The 26,173-nt window shown below is 46.4% G+C and overlaps 2 protein-coding genes and 1 long non-coding RNA gene across 9 annotated transcripts in view; 1 reads left to right on the top strand and 2 right to left on the bottom strand.

Annotated features, from left to right (window-relative positions):
- Positions 1-9,833, bottom strand: part of BFSP2 (beaded filament structural protein 2) — a 72,343-nt gene extending 62,510 nt beyond the window's left edge. The window contains exon 1 of the mRNA XM_002814057.5: positions 8,899-9,833. Within this exon, the coding sequence (XP_002814103.2) occupies positions 8,899-9,387 (489 nt within the window). The 5' untranslated portion in view covers positions 9,388-9,833. The remainder of the gene's footprint in view (positions 1-8,898) is intronic.
- LOC129058646 (uncharacterized) overlaps positions 5,925-26,173 on the top strand; it is a 28,648-nt gene continuing 8,399 nt past the window's right edge. Inside the window, exon 1 of the long non-coding RNA XR_008523912.2 lies at positions 5,925-6,205. This is a non-coding gene — a long non-coding RNA (uncharacterized LOC129058646). The remainder of the gene's footprint in view (positions 6,206-26,173) is intronic.
- TMEM108 (transmembrane protein 108) overlaps positions 13,260-26,173 on the bottom strand; it is a 377,511-nt gene continuing 364,597 nt past the window's right edge. For all 7 annotated transcript variants that reach the window (XM_054552624.2, XM_024245202.3, XM_009239324.4 and 4 more), the window contains 2 exons: positions 19,142-19,296; positions 13,260-13,608 (listed from right to left, as the gene is read on the bottom strand). In XM_054552624.2, coding sequence (XP_054408599.1) covers positions 13,486-13,608; positions 19,142-19,296 — 278 coding nt within the window. In that variant the 3' untranslated portion in view covers positions 13,260-13,485. The remainder of the gene's footprint in view (positions 13,609-19,141; positions 19,297-26,173) is intronic.

The following is a 26,173-nucleotide window of genomic DNA, read 5'->3' as shown; positions in this document are numbered from 1 at the left end:
AGTGGTCAGACTTGGAAATAGGCATATATTTATTTTTATGATCACATATATCATGACTTTATACTGATAATTCCAATTTAAATTCAAGACTAAAGAATTGTTACTAAATGTCATGCATCTTACAACTGTATCTCCTTTCACTCACACTCAAGTCTCAGTTTTCAATAACACAAATATAGTTACTCTCTTACTCTATCCCACAGTACACACACACATACACACACACACACACCAGTGTCAGAATAACAGTGCCAGTGCCACCACCACCAATGTGATTACTGAAAAATTGTTGGTTTTTTTTTTTCTGTTGTCTTTTGCATCTCCACCAGGAAATGTACAGTTAAATTCCTGTGGTTTTAAAAGCCACTTGGAATAGTTCTTCGTGTGACTATGCTGTCAACTTGATACATAGTTGGATTCATTTGTTTCTTTTTATTTTTGATTCTTAGAATTGGCTTTCTGAAATCTATTTTTGTTATACAATTCTGTAAAATATTTTCATGGTTCCAAAGTCATCTCCACATAACAAGATAAATTAGAAGAAAGTTCTTCTAATTTATCTTGTTATGTGGAGATGACTTTCCCTGCTACTTTTTCCCCTCCACCCTCCTATAAGTAACATTTAAAAACACTTATGGTTTGTTTTATTCCATTTTTTCAATGTAAAAAATACGTATGTATACATTCATATCCTTCCCTTTTCTTAGCTAGATGGTAGAATGAAATACACACTCTTTCCATCTTGCCTTTTAGCTCAATAACATATCCTGGAGATCATCACTCCATAGTAGCTATAGAAATATTTCTTGTTCCTTTGCAGATGCATCATGGTTTATTCAACGAGTCCGCTCCTGGGAGGTATTTGGATTGTTTCCGGTATTTTGGTATTGCAGATAGGATTGCAGTGAACAGCTTTGTACATACTTCTTGTTCATATTTTTGCCAGTGTGTCATTGGGAGTGTGTCCTAGAAACAGGACTGCTGGGTCAAATTATATATACATAAATGCCTATATAATTTGTCTAGACGTTGCCAAATTCTTCTCCATAGGGGTTGTAACATTTTCTATTCCCATCAACACTGTATAAACTTGCCTGTTTCCCTAGAGCTTCACCAACAAATAGTTTGACATACTTTTAGAGTTTTGCTAATCGGATAGGTAAAAGTGATATCTCAGGTAGATTTTAAAAATTTCTGTTATTATGAGTGCAGTTGAGACATTAGGAGCCATTTTCATCTATTTTTTTGTGTCAACTGTTTGTTCATATCTCTAACATTTAAAAATAAAAGAGTGCTATCGGCTTTTTTTTAACCTGAAATTTTAAATGCTGTGTATAAAATAGGGCTATTTTAACCTTCTGTATCCTACATTGCATTTTTTTTTCTAGTTTGTCATTTATCTTTTAATTTTGCTTATGGTGATATTTTGAAATGCAACATTTTTAAGTTTTTCTTAATCAAATTTATCAATATTTTCCTTTGTTGCTTTTGGATTTTGAATTGTAACAAGAAAAATTTTTCCCGCATCCAGATTATAAATGAATTCAGCTATGTTTTCTACTTGTATGGTTTCGTTTTTGATTTTATATCTAGGATACATTTAGAATTGAGCCTAGGGTACAGCAAGAAATGGATCCAATTTTATTATTTTCCCTATGACTATCTAGTTGTCTGAATATCACTTATTAAAAAGTCTACCCTTCCCTCTATTGGTTTCAAATGCTGGCTTCATCAATACTCAATTTCCAAACACAGTAGAGCTTACTACAGAATGTTCTATTCTGTTCCATGGTTGTCCGATCTTTTTTGTGCCAACGCTAAACTATTTTAATTACAGAGACTTTATAATATGTTAATGTCTGGTGGGGCTGCTGGTCCCCTCCCCAGCCTCCTCCCCTCCACTCTTTCTTAGTTTTTCTTTCCTGGCCATTCTTGTCTTTCTGTTCTTACAAAGGGAATTTAAAATCAACTCATCTAACTCTTGAAAAAAAAGATGGAATTTTAAAAATTAGGATTGCATTAAATTGATACATTAACTTAGGGAGAAGAGACATCTTTATGCTATTGAGTCTATTTGAGTGCATGGTGTTTCTTTCCATTTGTTCAAGACTATTTTGTGTGTTTCAGATAGATTTGATTATTGTCTAATATAGATTTTGGACATTTCTGAAATTTAGAGGTAATTCATCTTATGCTATCATAAATGAGATTTTCTCATCTCTTATATCTTTTTTGTTTATCTATAAACAGCATTGTTTGTTGTTTGTTTTGAGATGGCCCTTGCTTTGTTGCCCAGGCTGGTCTTGAACTCCTGGGCTCAAGCAATCCCCCTGCCTCACCCTCTTGAATACCTGGGACTACAGGTTTGTACCACCATGCCCAGCAGCATTTATTTATTTATTTTTCTTTTAGAGACAGGGTCTTGCTCTGTCACCCAGGCTGGAGTGCAGTTGTAGAATCATGGCTCACTGCAGCCTTAACCTCCCAGGCTCAAGTGATCCTTCTGCCTTGGCCTCACAATGTGCTTGGATTACAGGCGTTTGCCCCCATGCCCAGCCTCAGCATTGCTTTTTGATGTTATTTTATAACGTGCTACTTCACTAAATCATCTTATTGTTTGTCATATAGTTTTTACATTGTTCCTTCTGGAATTTCCAGAAAGACCAAATTTTTCCCTCTTTCTTTCCAATTCTTATACCAAGTACTTTCTCTTGTCTAATCATATTGACTACTGCCTCTAACCAATGTTACAGAGCAGTAGAGACAGCAGACATCTTTTTCTCATTCTTAATTTCTGTGGAAGGCCTAGTGTTTCCTTCTTAGAGATATTTTATCATGTCAAAGGAAGTCTCTAATCATCCTCATTATTCAGATGAGACACTGAGATGCAGAGATCAATGAAGACCTTGGCTCAAGATCACACAGTTGGTAAATGGCAAGTGGCAAGGCTAGGGGCTGTCTGGCTTCAAAATCCCCAGTCTTTGCATCACATCTAGTTTTCTCTAGTTTTCATGGAAAACTGACCCCACCCCGTCTTCCATTTCCCAACATGGAACTCACATTTTAAGAGATCTTAAGAGATTTAAGAGTGGCTGAGTGTGGTGTATGAGAGGGGCATGGAAAGAGGCCCTGAGTGCCACGCCCTAGTCTCCCTCTGTTTTCTTTAGCAGTTCTCTTGCTTTCCAGACACATTCAACTTCCAGAAACCACCTTTCTTAGAAAGCAGCTTAGTGACTGGCTGGGCACGGTGGCTCACGCCTGTAATCCCAATACTTTGGCAGGCCAAGGCTGGTGGATCACCTGAGGTCAGGAGTTTGAGACCAGCCTGGCCGTCATGGTGAAACCTTGTCTCTACTAAAAATACAAAAAAATTAGCTGGATGTGGTGGTGGGCACCTGTAATCCCAGCTACTTGGGAGGCTGAGGCAGGAGAATCGCTTAAACCCAGGAGGCGGAGGTTGCAGTGAGCCGAGATTGCGCCACAACCTGGGCAACAGAGTGAGACTCCATATCAAAAAAAGTAATAATAAAAATAAATAAAGAAGCTTAGTGGCCACCTGTATTATATGAACAAGACCCTTGGGAAGCAGGCTCATGCCTCCTCCCCCTCTCCCATCAAAATATTTCTTCCAATCATATACCTCACTCTTCCTAAGAGGAATGAATCTCTCTAATGGACTTTTCTCTGGTAGCTACATTTCTAACCATACTGTAGTGTCCGTTATAGCTTGGCTGACAAAGAAACTGCCCCACTGGCCTGCTCTGACCAAACAAATTGCATTGATTAAGAAACAGGCTGAGTGACTTTTTCTTGGGGAGTTGTGTTCAGGCCTTTGTAGATTATGATTCTGCCCCCATCACCTACTTTCCAGGGATACCAGGTTGTGAATCATGAACAACAAACCCTGTTGCCTTTCTTTATTCTCAGTGGAGAAGGATTAGTTCTTGTTTCTTTTTCTAAAAAGAAAGCCTTCTAGGACCACAAGTTCTGTGGGAGAGAAACCTGGCCCAGATCTGGATTGCCTGAGTTTCCAGCATGTTCTTCAAGTAGGCAGATTCCCTGAGTATGGGCTGTCTCTGTGCAAGGGATGGAAAGACAGGCTGTGAACAGCAGGAAGAATAGTCAAATCAAGTCCATTTTAAACTCTAATCCTTTGCCTTTCAACAATTTTGATTTCCTATTTCCTCCAGCCGACAGCCTTATCCTTTGGAGGTATAAGCTGCAGTTTTCTCCCATGGAGACCTAGACTAATGTCCTGGCTCCTTAACTTAGAACCTCTGCGCTCCCCTTTCTTCCTCAGGCAGCTTCATTCTCCCCCGGCTTCAGCTGTTCCTTTTGTTTTGACACCCGGTCTCTGAGGGCTGCTCCTCTGTCCCCACTCTCCTTTCATCTGCAGCTCCGAGGCACAAGGCTGCCTTATTCCAAGCTTGTGTTTGGCCTATTTGAGGATGAAAGGGCCTGATGTTGCCATCAGAGCCTATTGTCAGCATCCTTCATTTGGTAAGAAAAGTCAGGAGCACAGAGCAAGGCTGGAGAGGGAAATGGCCCAGGTCTTCCTCAGCCTCTGTAGTTGCCACCTGGGGTTTTTCTGTCTGTTTTCACCACTTAGCGAGGCTTGGAGGTTCTAACACAGCTGAGGAGTGGGAGGAGAGAGGTTTGGAATTGAAATAGAACTTCATATGCATGAACCCTAACTAGGACCAGCTATATAATTTGCAGATCCCAGTGCAAAATGTGGGGCCCCCTGTTCAAAGAGCAGGAACAAAGTGCGATTTAAGTTACTCAAATATAATGCTTTTTCCTTTCTTCTGTCATGTTTCAACTTGTTATGTTAATTTTTATCTGCTATTTAATTTCCACTCCCTGGGGCATGGGGATGCTCATGCAGACCTTTATAGGCATCCAGAGGCCTCGCTCCATGATTCTGGGCATGTGCGCACCCCACCAACGGCTGCGGTACCTTTCTTACTGGCCACTGGACCGATGTACCATGTCCTGCTGGTAGGGGTTGGGTGATAACCCCCAAGAATATTACAACCTCAGTGCCACCTGTAGGTACCTGGGTCAGGGGTGAGCAAGAGGCTTGTCCTCTCCCTCCAGTTGCTGCCACCCAGGGGCATGGAGCAGGTGTCAGAAGGGGCTCCCAGGGGCAGAGGGGTGGGCCAAGAACCTGTTGTAGGGAGACAGAGGGAGGTAGGACCGTTCAAGAGCCCCTGGTCCATACTCCATTGTCCCACGAGACTTCACTTTCAAAACACAAATTCAAAGATAAAACTATTGGCTGGGCACGGTGCCTCATACCTATAATCCAAGCCCTTTGGGAGGCCAAGGCAGGAGGATCTCTTGAGGCCAGGAGCTTGAGGTTGCAGTGCTGATGGCATCGCTGCACTCCAGTGCAGGGCCCTATGAGACTTCACTGGTGGTGCACCCATGGAGCCAACCCTGGCCCCAAACTTACATAGTGATAAGGTTGGAGAAGATCCCCTCCCTAGGACGGCCTTCCTGATTCTGCCATGGTGTGAGCCCTCCTGGCACCCTGGTTTCGTGTTGCTTTCCATGATGTGGCTCTCTGCACAGTGACAGCAATGGTTTCCCTCCTCCTGGATCCTCTTCCTGGCTTTTCTGAAAACCTGTCTTTGTCTCCTCTGGGTGGGGGTGAGACAGGCTGTGGGGAGATTTCAGGGGACAGGGGGCTCCTACTCCCCATAATGGCCCTAGGAGCTTTCTGTGTCAGCTGGGGTGGTGATGGCAGGGAGGAGAGCCTGTCTCCTTTCCAACTCTTTTCTCCCCCCTCTGAAAGCAAGGGGAAATGTTGTTTCCCAAACATTTATGGAAATTGTCGCCTGCTCTGACCTTCCCCACTGCTTGCTCCAGCCTGATCCAAGAAAGTGCCACCAAAATAGACATCCCCACCCTGCTCTTGAGTGACTGAGGCCTCTCTTGGATTCTCTGTTTGGGGCCCAGGCTAAGGAGGTCGAATTTCTCTCTAGGTGCCAACTTGGGGCTCAGTTGCTGAGAGCTTGCTCTGAGGCCTCAGGCCCTTCATGGGCCCTGAGGAGTCACAGAGGGTTGCCATGGAACTGGGCTGCAGGACCAGGAGGAGTTCTGCGGACAAGGTGGGGAAGAGGCAGCTGCAGGTGGAGAAACAGGAGGGGTAAGGAGTGCTGTGAGGAGCACGGAACACCACAGCCCAGAGTCTGGAAAGGTGGGCATGAAGCCCCAGCCAGAGAGGCCTAAGTGAGGGCAGAGGGAGAGAGCTCTGGATTTCTGGAGCCCAGGACGGCAGAGTGGCTGCCTCTGACCCCAAGTGAGACGAAGGCAGCACTTTGTGAAAGGACTGGGCTGGGAGGTGGCCTTTCCTCTAGGCCTGGAAAGGGGTGGGGGCCTGGTGGGGGCCTCCTGCAGCTCCACGAGGCCAGATTGACCCAAAAAATCACGAGTATTTCTCAGTTATGGAGTTTTCTTTTGTTCTTCTTGATGGAATAGAGTTTAATATGGCTGAAAGGCTGGGCTGTGCAATATAGAAATAGTAACTCCAGGCCAGGCATGGTGACTCACTCCTGTAATCCTAGCACTCTGGGAGGCAGAGGTGGGTGGATCACCTGAGGTCAGGAGATCGAGACCAGCCTGGCCAACATGGTGAAACCCCATCTCCATTAAAAATGCAAAAAAATTAGCTGGGCATGGTGGCACGAACCTGTAATCCCAGCTACTCGGGAGGCTGAAGCAGGAGAATCGCTTAAACCCGGGAGATGGAGGTTACAGTGAGTCGAGATCGCACCACTGCACTCCAGCCTGGGTGACAGAACGAGACTCCATCTCAAAAAAAAAGAAATAATAACTCCATTTTATCAATTGCTCTTACTCTATCTTCAAATCCATGATTTTTTAAAAGAGAAGAAAAAGAGAACTTTATTCATACCCAGGCCCTCATTTATAGTCACTTAAGAGGAAAGTGAGCCCATGTGGGATCCTGACCCTCAACTACAGAGGTCGCATGTCTTGGTGTGTGGCTGTGGTGCTCTCACAGGATTTTAGAGCTTCCTAGTCTGTACTCTACCTGTAAGCAGGAGCCAGGCTCTTATTTGTCTATGGATTTGCTGGAATATCTAAGCATTATTATACCCATTTTGTAGATAATGAAACTGAGGCCCAGAGAAGTCAGTAAGTTGCAAAGGCTCTTGTAGCTATCTGGAGCCAGAACAAGTCAGTATCTATTGAGTATAAACTAAGTTTTGTGGCCCTACTTTTTAACCTAGCCATTGGGATACCTGATTTCTCCTGACAAGTCTGTGTGGCATCTGAGTGCAAGCAATTGTCCAGCAGATGCTGACATATTGGAGTATCTAGTGATGTTCTGGTCGTTGTTATGGCACAATATTTGGAATAAGGACAGTTGTGAAGAATCCTGGAGGAATGGCTGCCTCTTAGATTTGACAGGCGTTAAGGCCCTGGACTATTCTAAGATGGCTCTCCCTCGCAGCCTAGATGGATACAAGCAGAACAGCAGCACCAGGGGGAGAGCCTGAGAGGATGGTGCTTTTCATCATGCACTCTGTGCTGTGAGTGGGCACTGACAGCAGTGCAGGAGAAGCATCCTGGGATGAAATGGGAGGCAGGAGGGGCAAATGGGGAGTCCCTGTGTGCAACTGCTTAGTCTCCCCCAGCTACACACAAATAAAATTTTATGACCTCCTCTTGGGAGGCTGCATACTGGACTCCAGGGGGCCAAGGGTCTGAGTTGGCAGTCTCTGGTGGGTTAGAGACTGATTTTGCTCAGAGGGGTCCCAAGGCCAGCATCTGGAGAGAAAGAGGAGGAGGAGAGGAGAAGTCAGCTATCCACAAAGAGACCAGCTGAGAGGTGCAATGCTGGCTGGAGTCCCAGCATTAGAACTACAGGCTGCAGGCCAGACATGATGGATGTGCTCCAGGCTCTGCAGAAATCACCCTGGAGAGTGGGAAAAGCAGGGCTGACCAAGCAAGGGAGAAAGATGAAACCTCTGCATCCTTCCCTGTCCAATAAGATAGCCATTAGCTACCTGTGGCTGTTTACATTTAAATTAATGAAAATTAGATAAAATAAAAATGCAATTCCTCAGTCTCATTAGCCACATTTCAAGTGCTTGATAGCCATATATGGCTAGTGGCTGCCAGATTGGACAGTGTAGATATAAGATATTAATATTTTCATCATGCAGAAAGTTCTACTTGAATGTAAATTATCTCATTAATATATTTTGTATTGATTACATGTTGAAATAACATTCTGGACATATAGAGTTAAATAAGCTATAATATTAACTTCACCTGCTTCTTTTTACTTGTTTTACTGTGGATAATAGAAACTTGTCAATTACCAATGTACTTCATATTTCTATTGAACAGCGTGGTTGTAGGTGGATACAGGAACACATCTCCATTTATTCATTGTTCTTAATACCACATCCATCCAATGGTATTTGATTGGATAATAGCTGTAAAAATCCCTTCTCAACAGTAAAGGTGACTGAGGCAGCCCAGGGTAATGGGGCAAATGCAACTTTGGAGGCACAAAAATTCAGGTTCAAATCTCATCTCCATCCCTCTACTAGCTTTGAAGTCTTGGGCAAATTACATGCCTCAGTTTCTCATCTGAAAAATGCAATCAATGAATGATCCACTGCATAGCATTTCTTTGAAGTTTGAAGAAGATAGTAGATAGTCACGTATGGGGGCTAGCGTGGGTTCCTAGTAAACCTCGGTAAAAGGTAGCGTTGTTTATCATTAGCATTTTAAGTGTGAAAGTGTAGGGGATTATGGTCAGTTTCTCTGGCCTCAGCCTACTCACAACCCTACCCGCTGCTTTCAGCAGCCCCTCCCAGCCCTCTGCAAAGCCCTTGGCACAGCCTGGACACTTACCTGCTGGCAGCTGCTGGCCCAGGAAGCCCGTAGGGCACCCCAATTTCCCGAGCGCGTGGCTTTGCTCTCCAGGTGCATCCGCAGTTGTGTTTCCAGCTCCTGACTGACTTGCTCAAGGGCATGCACTTTGGCCATATATTCCACCAGGCAGCCCCCTAGGTCCTCAACAGCACCATGGTCCCTCTCCAAACCTGGAGCCGGCACGGTGGCCAGGCCTGAGCTCCGCAGGCCCTGAAGGAAGACACTGCTGATGCCAAGGGCCCGGCGGGTCACACGGGCACCCAGGCCACCTATGCACCCACTGGGTGCTGTTCCTACATAGACCCCAGGTGCTCGGACAAGGCCAGTCATGGCATTGGTCCTGGAGGCTGGGGGGCTATCCAGGGAGGATGATGACCGTGGCCCCCTGAAGGATGCCCTGCGCCTCTGGAGGGGCATGCTGGAGCTGGCACTGGTGGGCAAGTCCACTACTACTCGCCTCTCACTCATCACCCCTTCTGCCTCTGTGGTGCCCAGTGGGTTTACAGAGTCCAGTGGCTTTTGGTTTACAGCCCCAGCATCCCTGTGGCCTGGTCACGGGCCTCTCTGGAATCTCCCCTATCCCTGGGGCTGCTTTGTCTGCTGTCTTCCATGAGTTTCCATCATTCACTGAGCTGAAAGAGAAATGGGCACTGCCCAGGGCTGTGTGCAGAGAGGCACTCATGCATTCTTTGATGCAGGGTCATGTGTCCAACCTCCCAGATTATTCTGCTGGTGGTGGGGGAGGCTGGATCAGTGCAGGCTGTGGGGGTAGACCATTTGGGTTTGTGCATTTTACTACCTAAGAGTGGGCAAGGCAGGCATCAAGCAACCCCATTTTACAGACGAGTAAACTGAGGCTCAAGGACCTCAGATCACAAGTGTACTGATCATTTGCCCCAGACCTCAGATTACAAGCTAGGACTCAATCTAGCTATTTCAGGGCTTTCTACATCCCTATGTGTACTGGCACATGTGAATGTGAACACATGTCCACACAGGCAATAGAGGATGAAAAATGGCAGGAGGCAGCTCCAGGGACCCAAGAGAAAAGACTTGCCTACGGTTTCCTCTCTCAGTCCTGCCAGCAGCTTCAGGTCCTTCCCTCACCTCTCTCCTTTCCTCCTCATCTCTGTCCTCTAATGCTCTGCTGTTCATCAGCTGCTTGCTGTTGGCCAGGATGCTTCCTCCCTCTGGACCTCACTGTCTGAACATTGGCCTGAGCCTCTAACTCTCTGATGCACCAGATAAGGACCTTGGGAAAATTCAGGTCCCACACATTATGTTCCGGCCATTCCCTACACCTCTGCTTCTCCATCTGTTGGAAAACTGAGAAATAAAAACAACAAAGAGGGTGTTTTCTGGTAAGTCTCTCCAAGGGTGCCCCAAGTTAGGATATGATGACACCCCTGGGTTTTAATTATTGACCTTGGCATCCACTAAGCCACCAAGGGTCACACCTCAATCACTTCTCTAGGATCAGAAAGGTTCCCCCAGTTTCAGGATGACAACATGGACCTAAAAACCTCTGTACATAAGTTTTACCCTGGAGAAACCATGTCACCAAACCCCAGAGCTGGATATTTTTCCAGATGCTGTAATGTAGGGATGTACCTCAGGTGAGAGAAGGAGAAGGGAGCCAATCTCTAGTGAGTAGCAGATCCAGCCTGGTGTGTGCATGAATCCTATAGTTTATTTCATGGAATTCTCAACTCAACCTCAGGAGGAAGGAGGTCCAGGGTTGACAGGTACTGCCACATGGGCTGTGCACCTCACAGCTCTAAAATGACATGTACTACAGTTGGCCACTGTTCTCTTACGTGAGGAGAACCCCGAGAGCTGCAATGACTTGCCCAAGGTTCCATGTCCAGAAAGTAGCAGAGCTGGGGGCAGACACCCTCTTCCAACCTCTGGGGCAGTGACTTACTTAAGAGCCTCCCTGTTGCCCACCACCCAGAGAGCAGAGTACCTACCCGAGGTCACGCAAGTAAAGGTAAAAAACCTGGTCACCTACCAGAAGACTCTGTGTGCACTTCCTTCCTGCTGACCAGGACACTCCAACCCTTCCTTTCTTTATTGTCTTCCACTTTGTCTCTCTGAGATGGCCTGGGAGGTATTTTATAAATATCAGTGTTGGCTATTTGATGAACAGATGAAAGAACCAATCGGATTAAGTAAAGGCCAGTAGTGTCCTTGTTTATTCAGACATAGCATTAATGCTGTCAACACCACCCCTGATGCACCCAGAAGGGGCATGCGAGCCTGTGTTACAGTAACAGCTTCCTATACGGGTGACACTGACTTGGTTCTGAGGATCTGCATTATTGTGAATTCCAAGATGTATTATCCAAGGCTGAATGAAAAGTTCAGGCTACTGATTAAGTTGTGCACAAATGTGTCATGTTTAGGTATTGTTATTCTCTACAGAATGGTAACACTCAATGGCCAGGTTAACCTCAGACTTCTCTGGACCAAAGATATTTACTATATAAATCCACTCAGCCCTGGAGACAGGGAGAAAGCGGGGGGATGTACTTTGACACCACTGTCTCCAAAGACCTGATGAAAGATGAGTCTATTTTGGAGAAACTGCAAACATGTTCAAAAAGATTTATTTTATCAAATGATAAACTGCTAATCCTATTAGCTCGTCACATACATAAAACTCAACTTACTGTTAAATCAGATTAAAAAATACAGATGGATATAAAGTGGTGTTGGTACTGCTTAAGGAAGACTTAGAGCTTATCTTGAAAAGAATGCAAAATGTATTAGCAACAGAATCCTCTGGCTAATAAAATAAGTTTATTTATATATACATGGCAGCTGAAATCTGTGGATAAGGAAAAATAAGTCATACATCCACATATGTATATATAACATATGTATCTTTGATTACATATATTATATATAAATTTTACTTTACAAACAGATTTTTCTCTATGTATACTCACACACATTGGTATATTAAATGTAACAGTTAACAGAAATATTATGGTAAGGTTAAAAAGGTAAGACAACAACATGCTAGAAAATTAAACTTAGAGAAACATTTAGTTGCTTCTTTGTGGGTTGAAGAGTCTTTGAAGAGAGACAACAACCGAACTCATGTGAAGCAGGTTCATACAACATTGAGAACACACTTTTGAAGGCCATCTTTTTTTTTTTTTTTTTAAGGAAAATGCAGAAAGAAAAAAGTCATGATAGACTACAGCAACAACACAAACATATGACCCAACATTCAAGTTCAATTCCCAATCCGACTATAAGAGCATCTATATTCAAAATATACTATCAAACTATTTTTCTTTTAGAGAAAGGAAGTGTCAAAGCAGTAATCATCTCTCTCAGCCACAATCAGGAAAAAATAGAGAAGCAGCCACCTCTGGAAGCCCCTTGGGCGTCTCTGAGTGTCTGATCCTGTTGGCCGTGCTGGATACAGCACGGGGAGGCAGCCAGCCAGCCGGGAACAAGGGGAGCAGTGGAAGCTGAGAGCTGGATGGCAAGTCCACCGGCTGGTGCTGAGAGCAGGCTTGCAGTGCCAAGTAGGAGTATAATGATGTCTTCTCCCAAATGATTTGCTTGGGCAATCTTTTTTTTCTTTTTTAAAGATTGCAGGAGGAAGGTTTCAAAAATTATCGCTCTACTACCTCAAAGCTTCTTAGATAAACATGTTCCTCAGGGGCACGATACCATGGCCTTTTGAGAAAACAAAGCTGAACCCCAATAAACATTTGATCCTTGAAGAAGGGCAAGCATTTTAAAGCTCCAGGGCCGGGATCTGCATCTAAACCCTCTCCAAGAGAAAGGCATGGGTGTTTAATGCAGATCTGGGTGTTGGAGGGGATACAGGAATGGGCATAAAGGGAGCATTTTCCCACCAGGGAAAGGCAGTCCTGTTGTTAGCAGTGGAAGTAATATTAGGGGGACATGGCCTTGGGATGCCTTGATGTCTTCCATGGATTCCTGAGGGCTCCATGCTCCTGCCTGCCATCCACAACTTGGATGGAATTAAACATGACATCCAATGGTGCCGTCATAAGGCTCCAGGGTACTCATCCTCGGAGGTGATGAGATGTTCCCTTTTCCTGCTCTGTGCGTGAGTCTGCCGTCTTCCCCTGAGGCGGCCCAGTTCCCTTTGTGTGCATATGAGAAGGGAGGGAATGGGGTCACACCAAATCAAGAGGAACCAGAGCTTTAAGAATCACTCAAAAAATCGTGCGCTTGACCACTGTAACATTCAGTTTCTACAGGAGGTCAGTCTCTTACCTCACCTGACCAGGGTTCCTGGGATCCCCAGGTGCTCAAGAATAGTTATTAAGAGAAGCAATCAATGCAACTGCTTTGCTTAGAAATACCTTTATTTTATAAAGCCACAGATCATTCTGTAAAGTTTTTTTTTTTTAAACCACACTTGTAAAAAAGATGTTGACAATTCATAGGAAAAAAAGCTGAAAATGTTTCTCATCAAGTCAGGGTTACACAAAGGTTATATTTATAATATATATATTTGTATATTTATAATTTAGAGACGAAAAATACGGAATGGCAAAGTGATGCCTGCTGTAGTTAGATTTCAGATACTTGATCGTTTCCCACAAACAGTGTTTCTTGACAGAAGGGGTTAACAAGGACCATCCCAGTGTCTCTATAGTCGCCATTGGCTGGGGAGCGGGGCTCTGAGAGCTGGTCCTGGGAAGAGAGAGGCAGGAGGTGGAGTGAGCTGGAGAAGGCTTAAGAGGTGGCCATTCTTAAAGAAATGTACACATGGGAACATTTATTTCAGCACCGATGGCTTGGTGCACATTTTCATCATCCCCACTGCTAATGCTGAGGTGCACAGCCCTCTATGCCATTTTTTTAATTAATGTGTGTGTGTGTGTGTGTGTGTGTGTATGTGTATATTTTAATTTTTGTGCTGTTCTTTCAGATTTTTAGAGCAGCTTTCAAAAAATGTTTCCTGCTTCTGGAATCACCCCAATCCTAGGTTGCCAGAGATGGTACTGCTTCCCTTGTCAAAGTCTGAGGGGGCTTACCATGCATGACACACATACAGTGCATGGCTCACCGCACTAGTGGCAAAACTCGGTCCACTTGGACTCCAGACTACTTCCTTCCTCTTTCTCACAGACTTCTGGGAAACTTCTCTGCTTTTCCTCCTGAATACACCTAGACTCACTCGCCTGTTTCCTGCTACCCACCTGTCAGGATCTAACAGACCTGTCAAGAGGCTTCAAGGGCCAATTCCTTCCCCCTCTGAGTCCTTCCAGAGCCTGGTCAGAATTATTGCCCCATTTCTTATAGCACTAGTGATGCTGAGCTGAATGGATCTGCATCTCTGTGTGACTGCATAATGAGTGACAGATGAAAATTTCAGTCTGTATGTTCAGTTGCAGGAGCAGAAAAGCCTAGAAATAGGCCATCCACTGCCCAGAAGGTAATCTGTATGGCTTTGGCAGGGTTTTGATTTCACTTACCAAGGACAAGCAAACATTTATGGGCTACTAAATGGCTGTACTTGGATTCAGGCCCTGGTACTAATTTAGAGAGAAAAAAAAAAGAAAGTCATAGCCTCTTCCAATTAAAACAGCTAATGTCTCAGAAACTTCAAGCCATTTCAGGGCAAAGACTCAATTATAGGCCTAGGTATACTGGCTCATGCCAGATTTGCTTAGCCACAATTAATTCTCTGAAGTTTATTTTTTAACAAAACATACGTAACAGATACTTTCTGAGGAGTACTTACTGCTGTATGAATCATAAGGTAAGGAAGAAATGCCATTGTTGATAAAATGTCTTTTCAGAAGACAAGAATTTCCTTCAGTGTCTGGAATTAGTTCAACACCTATCTAAGGGTGGATATGGGGCCAGCCATCTAAGGAAAATAGTGGAGCACTTCAAAGAGGAGACAAAAATCCTTTTCCTCCACCATGCTTTTGGGTTTAACTGTGGAGGCTGAGCTTGGCTTGTCATTTTATAGCTTTCACAAAGCAAGTCTTCACCAAAGGCAAAACCATGTTGGGTATGTTTTGCTGCATAAAAAAGAAAGAGTTACTCAGGAAACAACCAAAGCAAAGGAGAAGAAAAAAGAAGGGAGGAGAGAAGGAGGGAGAAAAGAAGGAAGAGAAAACAGGGAGAAGGAGGATGAGGAGGAGGGAAAAAGAAAAAAGAATAGAAGTTTCCAAGCACTTTTTGGGCATCACAATTTTGTCTGTACAGCCCTGGATCTGTGTTTTGCTGCTTGCATCAACACAGCAGTGGGGGCAGGGCAACTGAGGAACTTGCTTAGGCAAACCATTTGGCAGTCTCCAAAGTTAGCAGCTAAAGGACAGGTGGTGAGTACATGTCCCGAGGATGCGGAACATGGTGGAATATGAACTGGGACCTTATGATTGCTCTAGAGGTGGTCGGCAGTGTGTGTGTACTTGGCTGGCTTCATCCTGGCCCTAGTCTGCCTGCATTTGCCCTCAAATAGTGTGAGCCCAGAGAATTGGAACAAATTGTAATATTACTCTAAATAAAGCAGAATAAGAGGAACTGCTTGCTGGGAGGGAAACAGCAAAATCCAATCCACTCTGAAGCCAAGCTGAGCTTTGTGCTGCAGGTCCTATGGCGCCCTCCTGGTCTGGAGATCACGACTGGCTGGGGCAGCCCTTTCTACCAGAGCCTCTGGCTTGTGTTGGACGGCAGCCCTCGTGCTCTGTGCCAAATGACTAACTGGGATGTTCTAAAAGTGAGGGCCTTTTCTATAGTGCGTTCACGAGTATTGTCCTTTGGCTTTGGTTTTCATTTACCAATTTGCAAAGAGAATATGAGAAATTTAAAGTTCAGGGGTTCACAGCCCATACCTGAAGTAGGACCAGCCCCTTTGTCAAGTTATGTGTTTTTTTCCACTTACTATAACAGATCTCAGGAACACCTTTTCCATGCAAAATGTGTACAGGGCACACTAAAGGTCAATGCTGCAATGAAGCTGGCGCCTCGTTTGTCCTCTGGTTAAAAATTTTTCTTGGGCATTTACTGTGTGTTAGGCTCTGACTGGGTGATGGGTAAATTGTGGTGAACAACATTTATAGTTCATTCGCTTGATAAACATTTACTAAGAACCTACCATGTGCCAGGCACTGCTCTAGGTGCTGGGAATAGAGCAGTGAGCACAACAAACAATGCTCCTGCCTCAGGCAGCAGGACAGCCAGACCACAAACCAATCAACAGAGAGAGAATGATGCAATGTCAAGTGGTGAGAAGTGCTCTGAAGACAGGGAAGAGGAAACAGAATGAGATTGGAGATTTAATTAATACAGAGTGGTCAGGGAGGGAGGGCCTCCCAGAGGAGGTGGCATTTGAACAGAGACCTGAAGGAATTGAGGGTTCAAGGTATCCAGGAGAAAAGCATTTCAGATAGGGTGCAAGAGCAAAGCTCTAAGGTGGGGGCAAGCTTCCTGTGTAGGAGGAAGAGCAAAGAGGCCACTGAAGCTGGTGTGTGATCAATGGGAAGTGTGGTGGGGGCTCAGGTGGTGGGCAGGGGCCAACTTGTGAAGGGCATGAGAACAGGAGTCTGGATTTTATTCAAAATGTGGAGAAGAGTCACTTGAAAGTGGAAGCCGTGGCGGACATGGGATCCTGCCTTGAAAAGATCATCTGGCTCTTGTGCGGAGGGCAGACTGCAGAAGGCAAGATGGTAGTGGGGAGTCCTAATTCAGAGGCCATTGCAGCACTCATGGTGCGAGGGAGGAGAGTGGCTTGGACCAGGGGCAGAGGTGCAGGCAATGAGAGGTGCTGGTCCTTAGGGAAAATCAGTGAAATTTTCTGACAGACTAGAAGTGGGGTGTGCAGGAAGGAAAGGCAGCTGGCAGTACCATCTACATAATGAGCTGCAGATGAGGTTGGGGTTTTGGGGTTGGGAGGGGGAAATCAAGGGTTCAATCTTGGGTGTGTTGAGTTTGAGGTGCCTATTAGACATGTGCAGCATGTAGCTGGGTAGGTGAGTCTGGGGCCAGGGGAGACATTAAGGTTACAGGTAGAAATTTGGACTCTCTAGTGCAGAGATGGTATTTAAGTCATGGGACTAAGTAGAAAGAGAAGAGAAGTGACTGGGGTCAGTGGCTCACGCCTATAATCCCAGCACTTTGGGAGGCTGAGGCAGGTGGGTCACTTGAGGTGAGGAGTTCGAGACCAGTCTGGCCAACATAGTGAAACCCTGTCTCTACTAAAAATACAAAAATTAGCCGGGCGTGGTCGCGTGTGCTTGGAGTCCCAGCTACTTGGGAGGCTGAGGCAGGAGAATCACTTGAACCTGGGAGGCGGAGGCTGCAGTGAGCTGAGATCACACCACTGCACTCCAGCCTGGGCAACGGAGTTGAGACTTCATCTCAAAAAGCAAAAACAAAAACAAAACAACAACAACAACAAACAAAAACAAAGAGAAGAGAAGTGGTGGCAGGACCGAGATGGGGCGCTCCAGTGAATAGAGGTTGGGGAAAGGACAGGGAATCAGTAATGGGAGCTGGGGGAGAGCCTGCGAAGGCAGGGCCTCTGCTGCCATATGACGGTGCCAGTGCTGCACAGATGGAGTAGGATGAGTGCTCGGAATTGGCTACTAGGTTTAGCGATGTGGAAGCAACTGGTTACTCAAGTGGGGGAGAGGGGTACTAAACTAATATCAGACCAGTAGCATATCATAGCTCTAAAAAGGGTCACAATGAAAAAGCACAGGGAGCTAAGACCACGTGACAGGAGAGCTGAACCCAGCCTGGCAGGTTAAGGAAGGCCTCGCTGAGGAAGTGACATTTAGACTGGGCCCTGCAGGATGGCTTGGAGTCACTGAGGTGAGCAAGTGAAGGGGGTGCTGGGGAGAGCCTGAAGATGTTGCAGGAGAGGCGACAGCCCATGCACACACCTGGAGTGGGTGTGATGTAACCTGGTGCTGTGAAGGAACAAAAAGAAATCCAGTGTGGCTGGAGCTTAGCAAGAGACGGGGAGAGGGGTGTGATGTGAGGCTGGAAAGTTGGGCTGGGTCTAGGTCTACCTTGCAGGTCCTATACAAGACTTTGAACTTTAACTGGAGAGAAATGAGAAGGTTTTAAGCATGTGAGCGATGTGACCACAATTATGTTTACAAAAGCTCACCCTGGCTGCTGTGGGGAATGGACCCACACGGGAAGGAGGGGTGGGGTTGTACCTCCACGAGAACTCTTCTCAGCTCTCATTGCCTTACTCAGATGTCTGTGATCTTTCTCCTGGGCTATCTCAATTGCATCCTAGTTGAGCTACCTGTTTTTAGTCTGTCTTTCTGTGTCATTCCATCCATTTACTCATCCATCAAGCCATTATTTTCTTTCCTTATCCATTTGCTGATCACATATAGGATGCTTTCACCAGGCCATCAGCATAATCCTTCTAAAACTGGGTCACCCAAAGATCAAAACTTTCAGTGACTCTCTGCTGCCCCAAACTAGAGTCCCAATGCCATAATACCCCATTAAGGCTGTGTCTAATTGGGCCTTTATCCTTCTTTCCTGTTCCACTCTGGCCTCTACTCCACCCTTCGTGTGAGGATGGAAAGAGCATGGATTCTGTGGTTAAAGTCCTGGGTTCAAAGCTCGGCTCTCTCACTGACCAGCCAGGTGTCTTGGGCAAATACCCTGACACAGTGTATTCTTCTTTCCCTTCAGATCCAGCACGTATCCTCACCTTTCCTCAGGCTACCTCCTCTGCTGGAATGTCTGTTGAAATCCATTAATCCTTCCTAGCATCTGCACTGGGAAGGCTTTCCTCCTTGGGTTTCCACAGCTCTTTGTCTATAACTCATCTTGTGTTTCCCCTAATTGGCTTTGTTTTTGGGTGATGCTGGGGTTTGTACCCCAGCCACATCTCAGAACTGAGCCCCTTAGGAGCAAGCTCTCATCTTCATAGTGCCCTGGGAGTGCTCGGCACAAAACAGGTCCTCACTGAGTATTTGTTCACTTGTTCCCAGAAACCAAAAGTCCCAGGAACAGTGCTTCCAAAATTTACTGTGCAGAAAGCACCTGGGGATTCTTGCTAAAACACAGATCCTGGCTCAGTAGGACCAGGGTAGGGCCTACAACCTCTTGGGTGTTACTGATACTGCTGGTCCATGGGCCATATGTTAAGGAGCAAGGCACTCAGAAATGAGCAGATGCCCCATGGCTCTCTTTGGGCCTGGTTTCCCTGCAGTGGGGCCAGCACTTTCAAGCTCATTACCTCAGAGGTTTCAAGGGACTGGATCTCCCTGGGTAGCTCCACAGCATGCCTGTTGAAGTAGTCCATGGTGATGGTGTTGTTCCAGTAGCTCAGGTTGTTCTCCGGGTTGGCAGTCTTCTTCTTCCTCTTCATGCAGCACACCGTCAGCAGGACAGCTGTGGAGAGAGTGCAAGTCAGAGAAGAGAGGGAGGCAGCAAGGATGGTGCCTGGGTTGCACCACCGAACTGATGAGAGAGTTCCCAGCTGGAGTAAGTGTATGGTGGGAAAAGGGGCAGGGCATGGTGAACTGTACAAAGTTAGCCTTAATTCCACAGAAGACCTTTACAGCAGAAGTTCACAGAGCAAAATCACAGGGCAGAAGTCTTGAATGCTGATAAAATAGCTTTTCTGGTACTATCATCATCATCATCAAAAAATCCTGTGCTAATAGTTATACAGGACTTATGTCCCAGGCATGGTTCCAAGGACATTAGAAATATTAATTCATTTAATCCTCCATTTAGCCCCATAAAGTCAGTACTGTTGGGATCCCCATTTTACAAATAGGAAAACTGAAGCTCAGAGAGGTAAAGTGATAGGACCAAAAGCAAACCCAGACATCTGGACTCCAAAATCTTTTTTTATTTCGATGGAGTCTAGCTCCGTTGCCCAGGCTGGAGTGCAGTGGCACAATCTTGGCTCACTGCAACCTCTGCCTCCTGGGATCAAGCAATTCTCCTGCCTCAGCCTCCCAAGAAGCTGGGATATTACTGGTGCCTGCCACCATGTCTGGCTAATTTTTATATTTTTAGTAGAGACAGGGTTTTGCCATGTTGGTTAGGCTGGTCTCGAACTCCTGGCCTCAGGTAATCCGCCTGCCTCAGCCTTCCAAAGTGCTGGGATTGATTACAGGTATGAGCCACCACACCTGGCCAGTCTATGCTCTTAACCAGCTGATTCCTGCCTTAGACTGACGCAAAAGCTCACCTGCACAGGTGGCCTGAGGTGGGCTCCACACAGCTTGACTGAGCACAGTGTGACATGTGACCCCGTCTGTTCATCCCTGAGACTCGCAGGCCCAGGAGGAAGAATTATGTCTGGATTTTGTTGACTAACCATGTGTGAATTGAGTGGCTTGTGAGCAGGGAAGACTTCTGAGGTCAGAGAGGTGGGGTGGCCTGTCCAGATTCACACAGCAGAAACACAGCAGATTCACACAAGGACAAGGGTGACAGAGGCCTCTTGGGGAGAAGCCATGAAGTGAGGACTGAGTATATCCTGCCCCAGGTTCATCATCACCAGAGCCTCTGGGGATGAGGGGAGCTGAAGCCAAGAGCCACATCTGACATCCTGGTGGTGCCAACCATCTCTGTGCTGGGGAGTCGGGGGCCCAGGCTGGGCTGTCCAGAGAGGCCAGCACCAGGGGTTAGCAGAGAGCCAGCTCTGTCCGAAGCAGCCTGAGGGTCTGGCCAGCATCAGGGGTGGGTTCATGCCAGGGTGTGGGGCAGTTGCACAAGCTGGCACCTGTACAGGCTGAGACCTCAGAGCCCAGAACCCAGGGCCCTGTGGGCTGCCTGGGGAATTCTGTAGCTTTCTTTCCAGCTGCCAGCCTTGCTGGCCTCTCAACCTGGAAAGGTCTCTGTACAAGGTCAGGAGATAGGGTAAGTTTCTACTTTATCTGATCTGCTTTGATCAAAAAGACTTCTAATTTGCTTTTCAGTCTTCCAGATCGTTTTTAAAAAATCTTTAAAACATAGAGGGAATTTCTGAATGTTTGGGCTAATAGGGATTTTAGAGATTAGCTGGTACAGAACTTTTCAAATGTTGTGGATCTCTTTCCTCTTTCCCTCCCTTCCTTCCAAAGAACCCTTTCTTCAGATGGTTGAAGAGGAAAGGGGCAAGGAGGGGGCTGTGGTGCTTAGCCTGAAACTTGCTAATTCAGGCCACCTCCTTATTCTACAGAGGAGAAACTGTGGCCTAAAGTGCTGGCCAACTTGCCACAGGTCACAGGTATGTGAGTGGCAGAGCTGGGACAAGACCCCGGGTCCCCTCTCCCCTTCTCTGGTGTCTTTGTTCTTTGTTGTCACTACCTTTCACTCTGCTCCTGCGGCTGGCATGGTGAAACACCTGGAGGAGTTCTAGCTGGTGTGACAGAAGCCATAAAGAGGGAAACATCTGGGAAGTGGGAAAAGGGCTGTTTCCTCAGCTCCAGCTCAGTTTTGGTAGAGTTAGAGCTGGAGGGAGGGGAGCAACTGGGACAAACAGAACAACTCTTCAGTTATCAGCCTGCAGGGGCACATCCCATCATGCCCCACAAAACACTGCCATAGACATAGAACACAGGCTGGCAGGGGAAAAGTGTATCTGTGAGTCAGATTTGTATAGTTTGCATGCCTCTCTAAGGTAGAAAGATATTTGTGCCTCTGATCTATTGAGCAGTTATAAGCAAACAGAATCAAAGTGACAGATGCCATCTTAGGCCTAGTCAATAGGGCAAAAGGGACATCGAATTTAGAAGTAGTATCTAGGTGACAATCTATTACTTGCATGACTTGACTAAGTTACTTAACCTCTCTCAGCCTCAGCTTCCTTGGGAAGATTAAATGCAGTCATACATCTACCAGCACTTCAAATCGTCCCTGGTGCACAGTAGGTGCTGAACCAAATCAGCCTCTTCCCCCAGCCTACATTCTTATTCTAGAAGGTGGGGCATGGAAACCTAGAGAGGTGAACTTGCTCAAGGCCATGCTGCTAACCTGGGCTGGTAGAGGTTGCAGACTCCAAGTCCTCCGCCCCCCAGTCCAGTGCTCTAACAGCCCATGTTGTTAGAATGCCAGATGCAGAGATCCTGCCCTGCGGGAAGGCCTGGGAGTCAGAACAGAAAGTTCTACTCCACGTTGTCTTCCCCTCACATGTTCATGCTCCTGGCCTGGTTACATTTCTCTCAGGGAGTTTCCAGTGCTTCTCAAACACCATTTCATTTACTTACTGGAAGCCAGCCTGGCTACAGAAAGACCTAGGTTCAAGTTGTGACTCTGCCATGTATTCCACCTGGAAAGTCACTTAAGATGAACTTCATAGGCTTGTAATGAGAATTAAAGAGATCATGGATGCAAAATGCCAAACACAATGTCTGACACACAATGGATGCTTAATTAATGACAGTTCTCTTCTTGTTCTTCCAACATCCTCTACAAGAGAGATCTAGAAAGAAAAACTGTGTTATATGACTATTGGGTGGCTCAAGGCCAAAGCTCCACCTAGGGGTTAGAACATTCACTATTTCAGTGGTGTCACCTTTCATCCCAGAAAGAAAAGTACAAGTCAGACTTACAGGGTCTCTACTATATTCCCAGCACTGACCCAGGCACTTTAAAGCTTATTTAGCCCACATGACAACTGCCTGAGGAAGGCACTGTTGCTCTTCCCATTTTCAGAACAGGTAACTGAAGGTCATAGAAGCTAATAATATTGATCTTGATCAACCAACTAATTACGCAACTTGAATCCAGGTGTTGATGATCAAGTTGATATCCACTATCCTATATTGTCCTGAACACCAGAGGGTATAGAGATGACATATGCAGAAGCATTTTGTAAACTGCGCAGCTCTATGCAAACACAAGATGTTAACTGTTCCCTTTCCCATTTAGTTGAAAAGCTTCAACTGCTCCGTTTCTTCTGAGGCAGTAGCCATCAAGACTCTGGAGGAGGTCATGGAGTCCCAATTTCCTTGAGTTTTAAAACAGAGTTGGGAATTAAGCAAGCTCTCTTGGGTTCCCAGGAATGTCACTGGGGAGTCATCCATGGCGTGTCAGATGTGTGACAGGAAGAAGAGGGGTCACTCCATTTTCAGATGGAGCCCTGAGTACTGTATTCACATTTGTGGAAGGGCATGCTTTCAGGTGATAGGACCTGCTGTGTGAAGAGAAATGGAAATGAAACCCTGCAGGTCCCCTGAGGATTCAACCTTTCAAACAACTATTGAATTGCTCTTTCCTGGGCCTGTTTGAGCAGGCATTGCAAATCTTAAAAACAGTAAGATGAATAATCATCACTGTTTGATCACTGCCATTTATTGAGTACCTTCTCCATGGCAGATGCTAAGATAAGACCTAACATGCATCATCTCTGATTTTACAAGTCTTCAAGGTTGCAGCCATGAAAATGCCCTGGTCAGCCATGATTGACCATGACAGGGGTACTAGTGCAGGCCTGTTCCTGCTGGACATGGAACCCCTCTAATGGCTCCCACTGGCTGGCAGAAGCTTTCTTAGAACAACACTGTAGTCTAAGACTCTTCCTACTGAATTCTCTTTCCTTCTCCCTCTTCTTTCATGGGGATCAGGCCTGCACTGCAGTCTGGGGCTTCCTCTGCCTACTTCGGTTCCTTCCTGAACATTTTACAGGTGTTTTCCCCAATAATTCTCTTATATGCCTAATCCCATCTTGGTGCCTGTATCTCGAAGGAACTAACACAGTGGACAGGAGTCCCATTTTGCAGACAGAAAGACACTGGATCAATGATTAAGTTACTTGTGTAAGTCCTACAGCCAACAAATGTTAAGAGCTGGGGTTGTGTGCGGGTATGTTTGATTCCACAAGCCAAGTCTTAGAAGCATACCAGGCTTCCTCTCTAATGATCTATGCAGGCTTAACTGTGAGGACAGGGAGTGATGACACATTTCAGTTTGGCCCCTTTGTTTTGTCGATGAGAAACCTGAGACCAGTGAGGGAAAGGATTCGCCCACGGGTGCCAGTGGAAGGGGTGCACCTGGGCTGTGCACAGCCATTTCCCTCCTTTGGAGGCTGAGGGAGGAGGTCACAGGGAGGCCTCAGGGTATGGAGGGAGGTCAGACTGGGGGGCTTAGTGTCTGACCCACCAGCCTGGCAGGTGGAAATGTGCCTGTAGAAGCCCATGGCCCTCTTGGGGAGAAGCCATGAAGTGAGGACTGAGTGCTGCCTGGAGGTGCTGGCTGGGATGCACAGGGAAGAGCTGTCAGAGTGTGGGTCTCACACTGGAACAGCTTGGGGACATCCCCTGGATATCCCTGCATTGCCTTGAGGCTCTCCCACCCCTGTTTGATCCGTAAGCTCCAAGGAGACATGTTTCCCAACCATAATGCCTTCTGATCCCAATCTATTCTACTCTTTTCATTGGCAAGAGTCATTCTCACCTGGGTTTTCTTATATAATAATTATAAACTCATTCAGGGCCTGTGAGTGAAAAGGCACACATATACATTCAGGTCTAATATTCACTGAGCAACCATCAGCACAATGGTATGTGATCTCTTTGAATGCTGCACTAATGCTCCGGTGTCTAGGAGGAGGCCAGATTGCTCTGGGGCCCAGGTGCAGAGGGTGCCCTCTAGTGTCTAGTGTCAGAGAGAGAGGGGCTACTCCACTTTGGCCAGGGTGAACTTGAGTTGGTGATGACAAACATCTGCAGCTAGTCTTTTTTTTCTAATCTCACCCTCCAAACAGCCCCATCTTCTTGCAGAGAGGATGGGTGAAGACATTTTCAAAAATGGACATCACATGTGACAAATAGGCAAAGGGCCCTGCCAGAGCCACAAAACTGACATGCTCATGAAAACTCAGACCGCTGACAATGGTGAGCGCTGACCAATTCAGCACCAGGCATGGAGGCTTCTGGCAAGAGTGGTGGGCTCTGTGCGTCCTGATGGTGGCAGCAGAGACCAGCTTGGGAGCCACCTGGCTCCTCTGCCCTAGCCCATTATGGCCTGAATCCAATCAATTTCAGTTCTCAGCACTTCTGAAAATGTGCGTGGCTTAGAGTGTCTGGCAGGGCTCAGGAGAGAAAAGCATTTCTCAGCCCCGGGACACATATGCTTCCAGGCACTGGTTGCGGCTTGCAATCTGGGAGAGCAGGTGAACTGACACCCTCCCTCCTTGCGCAGGCCAGGGATCTGCCTTACTGAACTCCCACTTCTACCAGGAGCAGAGGATCACCCCTGCCCAGCACCCTGCCCATCTGAATTCTGACTCTGGTGGCTTCAGAGAAGCAGGGCAGGGGCCAGTGCTGGTATGAAATGCCAGATGAGAGGAAACTGATGCATGCACTTTACTACTGACTCAGAGTGCCTGAAATATGTGGCAAACTGGCAAAGGATGAAACCCTTCTTTGAGGTCTGTAGAGTAGCTTTAAGATAAATGAAGCCACTGAGAAGGTCCAAAACAAGGGGCCCTTAGACCTGGAAGAGGTCTGCTTTCCTGATAACTAGAGTGGTGCTGGGCTATGAAAACAGCCCAAATAGATGAGGATAGTTCCTGAGAGCACAGGCTTCTGAAGCTGGACAAATATTCTTCCACCTTAATGGCCCTCTCATTGGAGCCTTCACAGGGTTAACGATGGTCCCGTAGGAGTTGGGGCCATGACTGAGGACATGGAGCTGATATGGAGGCAGTCAGGGCCAAGGCAAGAGCCTCCTTGTGTATAGTGGAAACGCAAGACAGACATCAAAGGGAGTGGGGCGTGCGGTTCCCAAGGGGCTACCAGAGTCCACTTTTATTAGAAGTTTGTGTCTTTCTTTAGAAAGTAATATGTTCCATCTCCAGCACCTGAAGGCTCCTTTCAGGGTGCCAGAAGAATCCTCAAGGGACAGTCCAGGCTGTGTCCTTGCTCCTGTCTTGGCTGACATTTTTATGCATGGTTTAGGCAGCCCATGGGCTTTCCAGCTTTGCAGCAAGATCTGATCTAATTTCAAGCTTATACGTAACAGAAGGGCTGGGGGAGAAGTAGGAGTCCTTTTAGAATTGCAAAATCCAGGTGGGTGTAGCCTGTGGGGTGCAGGCTATCCAGCTCAAAGAGGGAGGCCCACATCTCAGATTCCCTAATGCTCGGCACAGTGTCTGGCACACAATGGGCACACAGGAAATCCTGCACTGAATCAAACAGATTTTGTACTACCAGATCTAGGCTGACTCACTGTGTGGTCCGGACCTTCGGTCAATCACTTCACCTGGTGACTCACTCCCTACCTGTAAGGTGTGGAGGACAGCTGGAGTCACTGTGGCACCTGTGTGTTT

This window comes from Pongo abelii, chromosome 2, assembly GCF_028885655.2.
Source record: "Pongo abelii isolate AG06213 chromosome 2, NHGRI_mPonAbe1-v2.0_pri, whole genome shotgun sequence".
In the NCBI taxonomy this organism is placed as follows: Eukaryota; Metazoa; Chordata; class Mammalia; order Primates; family Hominidae; genus Pongo; species Pongo abelii.
The sequence above is the reverse complement of the archived record's forward strand: the minus strand, read 5'-3'. Positions and strand labels throughout refer to the sequence as shown.